Source organism: Egretta garzetta, unplaced genomic scaffold (assembly GCF_000687185.1).
Source record: "Egretta garzetta isolate BGI_Z169 unplaced genomic scaffold, ASM68718v1 scaffold282, whole genome shotgun sequence".
Classification (NCBI taxonomy): Eukaryota; Metazoa; Chordata; class Aves; order Pelecaniformes; family Ardeidae; genus Egretta; species Egretta garzetta.
The window spans coordinates 241372-253822 of record NW_009259036.1 but is presented as its reverse complement, the minus strand read 5'-3'; the positions used below and the strand labels follow the sequence as shown (position 1 = coordinate 253822).

Sequence of the window (12451 nt, the reverse complement as noted above, 5' to 3'; positions counted from 1 at the left end):
TGAGGAGTGGCTGAGGGAGCTGGGGTTATTTAGTCTGGAGAAGAGGAGGCTGAGGGGAGACCTGATCGCCCTCTACAACTACCTGAAAGGAGGCTGTAGGGAGGTGGGGGTCGGCCTCTTCTCCCTGGTAGTGGATGATAGGACAAGGGGGAATGTTTTGAAGTTGCACCAGGGCAGGTTTAGGCTAGACATTAGGAAAAACTTCTTCACTGAAATCGTTGTCAGGCTCTGGAATGGGCTGCCCAGGGAGGTGGTCGAGTCCTCATCCCTGGAGGTATTTAAAAGAAGGATAGATGATGAGGTGCTCAGGGACATGGTTTAGTGGTGGGATGGCAGGGTTAGGTTAAAGGTTGGACTCGATGATCTTAAAGGTCTTTTCCAACCAATGTGATTCTATGATTCTATCCTGATTTCCTCTTTACACATTTCTGTGGTGGATAATAAGAGGAGTAAGCTTATGTTTTGCATACTCTGTAGTTCTCCAGTCTTTTTCATCAAGTTCTGTTGGACACTCAGCCTACTGCTATTTCTGGAACTTGCTTGAAAGAGCAAATTTTTATGCAACTTTAAAACATGTGGTGTTCTTTTAAAGAATAAGTTACATTTTATGGAATACAATGCCTCCCATAAAAATATTCTTGCAATAGGATAAAGAAATCCTTGTTCTTAAGATATCAAGTATATATTAAACTAATGGGTGAATATTATTATTAGTTATATTTCAAGATTACAGGAAAATGTAATAGATGGTTTTGTTTTCATTAATCTTAAATATGGGCTGAGAATATCCTGGAGATAAGTACAGGAAATAAAGCCATATGTGTCTCTGTTGGAATATAAAGCTTTTCCCTGATTTAAAACTCAAATAGATTTGTGGTGCAGTAAATAATTTACAAAGATCCCTGTCTTAATCTCGCCCATAAATTTACTAATTTTCACTTTTTCACAGTTTTGTTTTCCAGGCTTTTAGTTGTATGATCTGTCCTACTTTTAAGACTTCAGGAAACCTCAACAATCACAGTCTTCTCTCTCTTATAAGTAGCAGCATTTCTGGGTCTTCCACCTATTTCAAAGTGTGGATAACTGGAATTGTTCTGATGTATTAATTTTCTGAAAGATAACTTGACTACACAAGGTTCCCTCCAGGAAGTCTCTTCCAGGTTTCACAGAACCTTCCTTCCTGATTACGCTTGAGATGCACTGCCATTTGGGTATTCTGAATAGTGTAGCTGTCTGCTGGTTTATTGACTGGCTGCTGGAAACATTTTACTTATAATGGAAAAACTTTATTCAAATGCATTTTCAAGAGATCAGAGTGAATTAATCTAATATCTTCTGGAACGGCAACAACAATCTAGACTCATCACATTCATTTTGAATACATAGAGCTAGATGTAATTGACATCCATGGATTCCCTTTTTGTCAATGGACAGAAAGTCACACGTCTAGAAAGTGAGTCAGGTCTTCAGAGAGCTGAATCACTTTGTGCAAATGCTTCTCTCTCCATTGATAGCAGAAGGAGGTTAGGATGACTGCATACCCAACTTGAGCACAGAAGTTATGTTGCTCATTTTGTGAGTGATTCCATTCACTTCAATATGCATCACTCCATTCATTCCATTATGTTGTTGAATGAAGATAAAGGACTTAGATGGATAGATAGAATATATATATATAAAGCATACATATACAAGTAAAAATACAGAAAATATGTGCTATATATGCAAATAAAACACATTATTTATATATTTGTACAGATAGCCCAGTTCATCATATATATATATATATGATGATGAACTGTGCTTTTATTCAGTTATGGATTAGTAAAGCCAATATCCTTACTTCAATAAAATCGCAAGGTATCATGCCTGCCCTTAAGGCATAATCTGTATTTATCAGAAGTCAGACGATCAGGCTTTTACTTAGAGAGTAAGTAAGTTAGAGTGATCAGTAAAAACAAGTCTTTAATTTAGATTTCTTTTAAAACTCATAAAAATCAAATTAAATTCCAGTTGACTGGTTTTCTTTTTTCTGCTGTACATGAGTTAATGGTCAGGCATATAGCAGCTGCATAAAAAGTTTACAAAACTGTACAGTGCTGAAATAAATATTGTTCAGCTCAGTTTCACAGCATTCTGCCACTCTTTCTCATTTTGAATAATATTTTTTTTCACATTGAATCCTACCTTTTCTCACATGCAATTTGTAGAAATTACTTACCAAAATTTGATTTTATGATAAACAGTTGACAGAATCTTCCAAATTGAGACTTAAGTTGTATTTGACTGACAGCAGGTTCATGTTTGGGGCATATTAATGGATCAGAAAATGTGACCATGTCAGAAATGGTGCTGTCTCAGCAGGTTGCCTGTAAATCAATTCAACGAAATATTTTGATCAAGTACCATAAATATTTAGGTGTGAAAGAAAAAAGATGGTAAATGATTGTGACCATAGGATGCTTTATAAATATTTTATTATCACCATCCATCATCACCTTTTGGGAATAAAGACTTTTTTAGGCAGCAAAATTAAGAGCTACATAACAAAAAAAGATTCATGCTGAAAATGAATATTATTCCAAATACTTGAACACTGACTGTGCTTTTGTCTCATTAAGTGATCCGATCAAATTTAGAAGGTTCATTTGAGTCCTCTGTGGAATTTTGATTTGTTTGATTGTCCTGCTAAAATTAAATGTATGTGCAGGAAAAAATGCTAATTTTGAGGAAATAAGATTAGATGAGATAGCATGCTTCATCAGAGAAGCTTCAGCAGATGAGAAGATGGATGAGTTCCATGCCATGCTGAAGATGGGTGCAAATTTATAAAGATATGCTTTATGCTCTTTGTGTGCCATAACGTCTGTCTAAATAACAATATCCTCTCAGGGAGAGAATCTGCTTTTCTGGCTGCCCATGTATTATTGTATTTGGACTACCTCCATTTGCAAATGTTGACTTTTCATCTGTGACCAAAGAATGAAATCTGTATGAGAGATGTGTAAAACATTTAATCTTTATTTATTTGTTAACAAAAGGGTTTTTTTGCCAAATCCTGTTTGCACTTCTTTTCTCCTGCTCTCCCTGGAAGGTAACTGTCTGCATCCACAATGTGACACTTAAGCTGAGAATACAAATTGCATTCATTTGTGGGGTTTTGTTTGTTTGTTTGTTTTTTAATGACAGAATACATTAAACCAGAATAACAATCCCAGATATTATTTTGTATCTTCTGTATTTCTGAAAGGTACACTACAGTTGGCTACATTTGTCAGTGAAAGTTTATACAGAATACAGTTTTATGTTAATATTTGTTGATACATAGATTTTTAAGACCAGAAAGAACAACTAGATTATCTAGTGAACCTACTTTTTTTTACTACAAGTTATAAAGTTTCACCCAGTTAAATTCAAAAAAATCCACCCCCAAACAAACAAAAACAAAAACAAAAATAGAGATCTGAACATAGGCAATGTGCAATCCATGATAAGTAACAGAGCTGGGGTTTTATGACCAGTGAATAGCACTGAATCATCCAGGCTTGAGCTGTTCAGTGGGCAACTCAGCAACACTCCAGATCATGACTGCTTTGGAACGCCTTCCTACACTCTTGTTTGCAGAGACACACTTGTGATTTCAAAGGGTGTTTTAACTTGCCTGCAGAATGGTCGCAAGTCTAACAACAATCAATTCATCTATCTATTCATAGAGGCTAGACAACACTAACTAAACTTGTCCCCTAGTATCTCACAAGCTCGGCAGTTGCATAAATTGTATTCTGTAGAGATTAGGGCTGCTTGCTATCTTCTCTGGACAACAGAGGGCTAGAATTTGGCTAAATCTCTGTGACTTTTCAAACAACCAAGAACCACCACTAGGCTATAAAAATGTATTTTTTACTCTGAGATGTAGCTAAGGGTTAAGTCCCAAATAAATTCAGTATTAATTAATTTCTGCTATAAAACCCCAGAACTAAACCAGAAAGGTAATAGCATGCAGCTGAAATAATTTCAAGGGTGTGTTTAGATGGCAGGGGCAGAGAGATGTAAATGTGGCCTGCCTGTAGACTGAACTTGCCATTTCCAAACAAGCTGGTTTGGAAGACTTCATGGGATTATAAACAATTTTAAACTATTAAACTCTGCTGAAATTCTTTATGTGCTTTCACTAAGTGTATTTGCTTAGGCATAGCACATGCAAATGTAGTCTTGTGGCACCTGCTCTCTGCATCTAGCTGGACAGTAGATAAAGCAGCCTATTTGTTCCCATCTGCAGAAATAGGAAAACAAAGGCTTTATTCTGAAAAGCATTGCAAAGTGAATTCCGTTTCTTGGAAGGTGTCAACTCTTGGAAGGTGTCTTGCCTTGGAAAATGCAAGGAACTAAAAATTTGTCTAGGCTGCCAGTGCTTCAAAGTGTGGATTCTATGGTATGTGACTATTGCCTGAACACACACACATGGTAATGCATACAGATTTATACACATGTATTCCAATGCAGAAAGAGTAACACGAAATGGGCACAGAAATTTAGGCTAGATAAAAATAACATATTGACAGTAGAGCCATTACTGATGGAGGTGTAGCTTGTAAATGGTAATGGTATTAAATTTCTAGTAAGGACAACAGAAAAAAACAACCAAGCAATCTAAGTAACACTCCTTTTCATTGTAGCTTTTGCACTGGAGCAGCTATAGGTGAAAGGAACTCCAGGCAAGAAATACACAACACTTTCTAATAGTGATCATGATGTTAACAAACACCTTTTCTACAGTAGATTAGTAATTTCAGCATTCCCTACATGTGTAAGAAATCATAGTATGGTCTCCACTGCAGGAAGGATTACAGAACTTTTCTTATTTATCAGAAGAGGTCTTGTTACCAAGACTGAGGCTGATTCATTCACATCTGTAAGAGAGAAGGGCCAGAATCTAACAGGAAGAAAAGGGAACTGGAGCTGAACCCTCCAGAAGTGTTCTAACAACAAGTGGCCTCTGCACAGTGTTTAAAAGAAAAGGCAGATGCCCTTCCTGTAATCAGCCTATGGGTATAAACTGGGGCGGGGTGGGGGGGTTGTGGTGGTGGGGGAAACTTACTTCATTGCTACATTTTTCAAAGCTGCAACCTGTTGGCATACATTGTTAAAATGCCTACCACATTGAGATATTAAAGGTATGAAGGGAACAGAACACTTACTTTCTTAACTCTGAAAAGATTTATGCATGAAACAATCTCAGTCATCAGAAAACTGAGGCAATTCTGTTTAGAGGAAGAATTTCAAGTAACTGAATAATCTTGCATTTCAAAATTTAGCTGCCCATGGAATCAAAGAAGTCATACATGATTTTTGAAATTATAGTTAGATCTTAGACACCGACGTTTCTATGGAAGCCATCTGGATCATTTAAGTACTTCACAGAATTGTGTAGAAAATCTTACTCTGCCAGGCTTTCCTGTCTTTTCAGAAAATACTTTAGTTGCTGAATTTCTGCATGCTGGGCAGTACTTTCCCCACACCTTTACCCCCCTGGGCTCCCTGTCCCTCCTGTTATTGTGTTAACTAAGGATTCTGGCAGCTTATCTCTTCTAAGTAATGCAGATATGAGCTAACCTTACAGTATTATTTAGTTCAGTAGTGATGAAAAACAAGCTTGGGCCAAGACAGGGAACAGGAACTAGCAGGGGTTTCTTGATCTGTACGTGAGTACAGAGGATGCAACTCCAGGAAGGGGAGAGAGAAGCAACAGGTTACAAGGTGATCGTGATAAGTCTACCAAAACTGGTAGCAGCAGTGGTAGGAATCCAGGGACCTTGGAACTGGGGGCAGAATGTGATTTTATCAGCACTGACTGTGCCAGGTAGAATGCCCATGCAACAAGCCACTACAAATATATTTTTAGTAGTCACTGAAGAATCTTGCTGTTAATTAATAATACCAGAAATCTACATCCAGCACAGTGTGTATGTGGCTTTGTGGTCTTGGATTTTTCTTTTTTTATAACAAGCTAGAAATAAAGAACAGTCTTTCTCATTTATTTGGCTAATATTTAAGAGAAAAAAATAATCAAAATAATCTTTTTCATTATAAACTATTTTCCAGGTTTTATACTTATTAAATACAGTAGTTGAAAAACCTCTGTGAAATGTAATAATGTCATTTTAATTCCAATTTATGTGGAGAAGGCTGTAAAAACATGTGGTTTCAGAAAAGGTCATTTAGTAAAGTAGCTCATGAAAGCTCAACAAAGTTTTCTCTATTTGAGGTTAAATAGAGCTGAAAATGTTGTCGCTGTTATTTTCTTTTCTTTTTTCTTTTTAAGATGCAATATGAGAAGTTAAATAACTGCGATTGTCTGAAACACAGCTATGGCCATGTTCAAATCCACTATACTTAATGTTAGTGCCCTCAGGCAAAGAGTGCCCATTCATTTTTTTGAGGAAAAAAGTCTCACTGAGTGGAACTTGTGGTCTTGACTGTTTCAGATTTGAAGAATGAATTTTTTGGCTTTAAGCAAGAGAATTTTAAAGAAGCAGGTTGAAAAGCAGCTGGTCAACGCTCCAGAAGCTAGTTGCTAATTGCAGCAGTAAGTTAATCGATGAAATATCAATTTAGCTTCTGGGTATAATAAAAAGAGATAAAAGACTACAGAGAAATTCCAGCATTAAGGTACGACTGGCTCTTGAGTGGCATACATTATTTTTCTTCTTACACCTGTCTGCTTTTGAGTAGGCAAGTCATGCCTCTGCTTGACAGCCATTAACAGAATAAAATAACAACAAAAAATTATTTTTGGGTAAGATCTGATATAAATATTTACAAAGACAATTTAAGGGAGTGTTTGTTATGCACTTTCGTGTTTGCTTTCAAAACATTTAACTCCAGAGACAGATGGCTTGTACAGTTTTATCAGCACTTGTGTCATTATATATTCAAGCAGCCAAGACTGATAACCAGACTCATATATTACAGATTCTGCAGAGAACAAATACTTTGAACACCCCCCATCCCTCCCCCCATCAATAAAGTACTTCAGTGTAGAAAAACTTGATGCAGAATTTTCAGTGACATTTTTATGAAGAGAAAGGAAACAAATTAATGCAATTATAAAATTAAAGCAGCAGGAACAGGTTTTTAAGTGGTGTCATTGTATGTGGTAATGAAACAACTTTAGAAAATTGGGTGAAAGCTATTGTTCAGCAGTGGTCGAGGAGAAAGATAATTACCATTAAGTCAACATTATGCTTTCTCCATACAAAACAGTCAACTCTTCAGTGCAAGCTACCCCCAGAAGATCTCTCTCCCATCATACTGCTCATGATCATTTTGCTTTATGCTACTGAATAGCAATGTGAATAATAAGGAGTCTTAGAAAAGAATAAACTGTCTGTACTTGAGGACATAATTACATAAAACAAACATTGAACAAAACCATTTTTTTTTTGTTGTAGGTGCAGTCCTTTTTTTCCCAAATTAGTTTTTCATCTTCTTCTTGCATCTCACAGTAGGACATTAATAGACTCCACTACATCTTGATCATCACTGTTATTAACAATAATATTTACAGAAACGTTATGCTTGTATCTAAGGGCCTTAACTGGAGATCAGGTGTGACAGGCTCCACATGCATTATGAATGAAGCTGCCTTTATCCTGGATCAGTAAACATGATCATTCCTTGTAGTAGCTCAACAATAAAATATATTATTTTAACAATCTGCAATTCTAAAAAAATACAAATAAATACTTGGTGGATTTATTTTTCTGCTGTGATGGTTTAAACCAAAAGTGATTAAAATAATAATTATTAGTTATATATTAGATGAAATTTTGCAAGGTATTTTGTAAACTTTAACCTCACAATATTTTAATAAGGCAAGTAAATCTTCCCTGTATTTTATAGACTTACTTGAGTAGGGGTTTGAACCTGTTCTCAATTCTGGACATACATTTTATTCATAGACTTTTACATACAGGCATATGTAGAGGTGCTTGAAGATTTACAACATACCTCACAGCTGTTTGAAAATGTATACAGCTAAAAGAAGTGTCCTACAGGAGTTGCCCTGGGATTCCCAGTCTTCCCCTTAAAGAAGAGGGCCTCAGTCTGTCTATATCTGTCACTTGATGTGACCTACATCCATACAAAATTTGTAACTGGCCCACTACAGAGCCTGCCGTGGTCTTGCCTTCGACTGAAATTTCTGCATAGGGAAAGTTGACTGGAGGAGGACTTGTACGCAATAATTACTTTTTGAAGTCTCAGTGGGACAGTGGTATTTTGTTAAACCAAAAAAACCCAAGGAGCTGCTCCTCCTGAACAGGTGTTGTTACCCTATTCCTGTTTGTTTTTCTCAGTAACAGATATCTAAATATTCCAGTGCTCTCCAGAAAGTTTATCAACTTAAAGATGGCTAAAGCAAAGGATGTTTATAATCCTTTTTGAGTTTGACAACATTAACTTCCTCGAACTGTTACTAAAGAAAGCAAAACACAGGAAGTAAATCTTCCAAAGAGTTTGACATGTAGCTTATAGGGCCACATGCATATTTAGTCCTAAGTAAAACCAGATTATCTCTCATTTACATTTTAAATGGAAATAAATGTCTTATCTTCTGAAATTTATTTAGCTAAACAGGAAAAGTAACTTATCCGCTTCAGAACTATAGCACTGAAAGCTCGCCTGTTAACCTTTCATTCCACTGTATACTGGAAGCTCAGAGTGCATGTACTGTATTTCTTTAAATGAAATTCAATAAATGAAATTCAAATTAAATTCTATGGTGAAGGGTTTTCTTTGTGTTTTGAAAGTTTTAATCCCTGCCAACATTTCCTTCTTGGTCACCAAGATACTATTATACTGTGAGAGTAGGAAGGTTGAAAATAGTTCTGCCACTTCTCACTGTCTTCCCCTGAAAATGGAAAAAAAAAACCTAATTAAAATTAAATTCCTATTGTCAGAAAAAAAAAAAAACCCAACCTGCAAACCAAAAACCAAAAAACCCAAAACAACCAGCTTTTAACCTATAGATTAACCTTTGCAAATGTTAGCAATATACCATGAGTATTTCATTTACTTATTATTGTGTGTTTTTTTGTACTAATTAGCTGCCCCTCTTTGATTATAATTTCATATTAGAGGATTCAAAGAAGAGCTTTATAGGAAAAAGGATCTGTCTCTTCCAGGGAATTATCACAATCTCATTTTAGAATCAAGGTTCTTCGTTCTCCTTCAAATCTCTCCTAAGCTCCTACTTTACAGTTGCTTTTTCTTTTTTTTTCCTAATGGTTCCGGCTTAATTATTTCATCTTGTATTGACCTAAATGGAAAACAGCATTGATTCTATACATTTTACATGTTCTATCCGTCAGCAATACAACACTTTCTTATACGGTGAATGCAGAGGTAACCTTTATTATGGTTTATTATATTCTCTCACATCAACAGTGTACTGGATATTCTCCAGATATTCAAAAAAAGGAGCTACTCAGATATAAGAAGATTAATTAATTACATTGTAACATGTAGAAATATACCTGATTGCATTTTCTATATGTGTGTGTAAAAGCAGTAGGTTGATAATCTGTGGAATTTACAAATATAAATTGTTATGTGCCAGCTAAAACAAACAAACAAACAAACAAGTGGGAAAAAATAGCAATTTCCGTAAAATTAATTGGGATAATTCCAGTATTCAGAAAAAGATCTGTTACTAAGGGTAATTTATTGTATACGCATGGAGTACAGGAGAATGAAATATTCTTTGGCATTGTAACACAGAAATCTTCGTTAGAATGTCCTTACTTATAATTTTGATAAGTTATCACTTATCAATTTGTCATTTACATCATTATAAAGATACACTTTTTTTGCTGAGACATGACTGACATTTATTTTTCTGATTAGTACGGCTTTTTAAGGTGCTTCATAACTTCACTATTCATTGCTACCTGCTAAGGTTCTTTCTCAAAAATCAATCTATAATTTCCTATCTGTCACAAGGCTGTTTAATCAAAGAAAAATGTCTCTCTAACTCTTTGAATGTCTACAGCAGTAGCCTGTTGATTTACTCTGAGGTCAACAAAAGGCGTCTCAAAATTCTTGCTCAAAATTAGAATACAGTTAGCAAAGAATCATGACAAAGCATATCTCAGATATTGAGAAATACCTAACAACGACACACAAAGTAGTTTCTCTGCCTTTTTCCTGCCTTGCCCTTCCTCATACATCCAGTCTGATCAGATGAGCAAATTCAGCCACTTAGAAATGCAGTAAGACTGAGAAGGATTTAATGTTGCTGGAGACATGAGTGACCTGTCTGCTTGATTGCAAGATGCCTGCAGCTGGCCAGCTGTGTCCTCAATGGTGTGTGAAAAATGTTGTGGATATTTAACATGCATAGTACTTCAGCAGACTTCTTTTCTGTCTCCTGTGATCTAATATTCCTGACTTACAAAGAATTATGAGAAAGGTTCTTTATCAAGCACAAGATTTACATGAGCCTTCTTTTTTTTATTTACCCCTTGATTTTTATGATTGCATAGCAGCTATCTGATATGTATCTAATGGTCAGAAGAATTGAAGATTTTATTCTCTTTCCTGTTGTAATGTTTTGAAGTGTTTCATGGTTTCATATTAAATCCAGCAAAGTTTAACTTCTCACTTCCTTCTTGGGAGTGTGCATCAGAGTTTAATGCACTGGGTAGATGTCTATAACTATGCACCAACCCCAGTCCATAAAATAGTAGACATCAGAATAATCTTGCATATAGAACATTCCTTTGGGCAAACCCATTTTTGGATAGTATAATTTTTTCTCAGCTTGTGGAAGGCTGTTAGTTCACCAAGGCTCGGCAGCAGTCAAGTGAGTTGAAAGCAGAAGAGAATACATCCAGACTGTTGGCCTTTACAAGCAGCATTAATTCTCACTCAGAGTCTGCAAGCATATGTTTACTTCCTCTGACATTTTCACCTACCTGTCTCTATTATACTTGTGTGTCCAAAAAAGAGAGTTAAATTTTTTCATAGTAGGATCTGAGACTGATAACTTAGTGCTAATTAAATTGTATTTCCACTTTTGAAAACTATGTAGGTAGTATATACAAAGAGTATATGCCCTACAAAGCAACTATTCTCTAACAGAATGAAAATGTATCTAGGATTTACCAGCACAAATTTTTATTGCAGAATCATTGTTCATTTTCTCATAAGGTTTATGTATAAATTTAATGCCAAATATCACAATCTAATATTATGTCTTCCCCCTCACCCCCTTTCTTCTTTCTGTTTGTTTTTCTTCTACAGATGGGCCTCTTGGGCCGCGAGGATTAGCTGAAGCTACAGAGATGTGTACTCAAGAATGCCTGGTTTTGGGTCACTCAGACAACTGTTGGATGCCTCCCAGCTTGGGCCCATACCAACAGCCAAAGTCTCCTCTCTCCACCTTTGCACCTCAGAAAGAATGGGCTAAGAAGGACAAACTAGTTAATGGACACACATTGACCAGGACCTGGAAAGAAGATAGCAACAGAAACCAGTTCAGTGACAGAAAGCAGTATGGTTCCAGTGAGGGCCATTTCAACACTGGAAACCACATGACTGACATTCCTCTGGCCAACTTGAAGTCTTATAAACAGGCCTCAGGAGCTGTTGAGAGTCCAAAGGAGCACCAGCTATAAGAAATGGTTACTTTGGACCAATGACTTTAGCCTACTTAGACTTGCTAATACTGTGTGTGTGTCAGAGCTTTATGTACTGGGTAGACCTCTAGAACTATGCTTCACCTAGCAGAGATATGCATATCTTTATGTTAGCACTGTGGAAGGTATGATGTACATGATTAAAATCTGCAGAGATCTCTCCAGTTCGCAAATATCCTTTTTTTGTTTGTTTGGTTTTTGACCCTGGACTGCTGCTATGAACAACAGAAGATGCATTTGGAGAGTGAGAGAGTGAGAAAGTTCAGTGGATTGCAATGATTGAAAAGAATATCCAGTTAGAAAATTGTGCTTTTGTTGTCATTGATCTATGCTGGGACCATTATACTTGAGATCATATTGCAAACAAAACAACTGAAACTGTAAACATTAAACCTATTGTGCTATTAACAATATTAGTGGACACTTATAAGTCGACCAGTGTTCGAATACTTGTAAATAGAAACAATTATTACTTACAACTTTTGTGTACTTATAACGTTCACTTGAAAAGATACTGTAGCATATTTCTGTGTTCCACAGTTGCTTTTTACTTTCTTTCATTTGCTTCCTGTTGTTTTGCTTTTATTTTCAGTGATGGTGTTTCTGTGTTAGTAGTCTGTCTGACACACAATGTTCCAAGGAAATCAAAACACTTGTGTTAAAAGTGAAAAAAGAAGTGATGGGGTGGAAGGGAAGGTTAGTTGTAGAAAGGAAAGAAAGGATTTTTCTTTCTTTGTAGTAGCAAATGATGC

General features: G+C 36.0%; 1 protein-coding gene across 1 annotated transcript in view; it reads left to right on the top strand.

Annotated features, from left to right (window-relative positions):
* Positions 1 to 11678, top strand: part of LOC104122698 (protocadherin-9) — a 693340-nt gene extending 681662 nt beyond the window's left edge. Inside the window, 1 exon segment of the mRNA XM_035890417.1 lies at positions 11305 to 11678. Coding sequence (XP_035746310.1) covers positions 11305 to 11678 — 374 coding nt within the window.
* Positions 11679 to 12451: the final 773 nt, after the last annotated feature.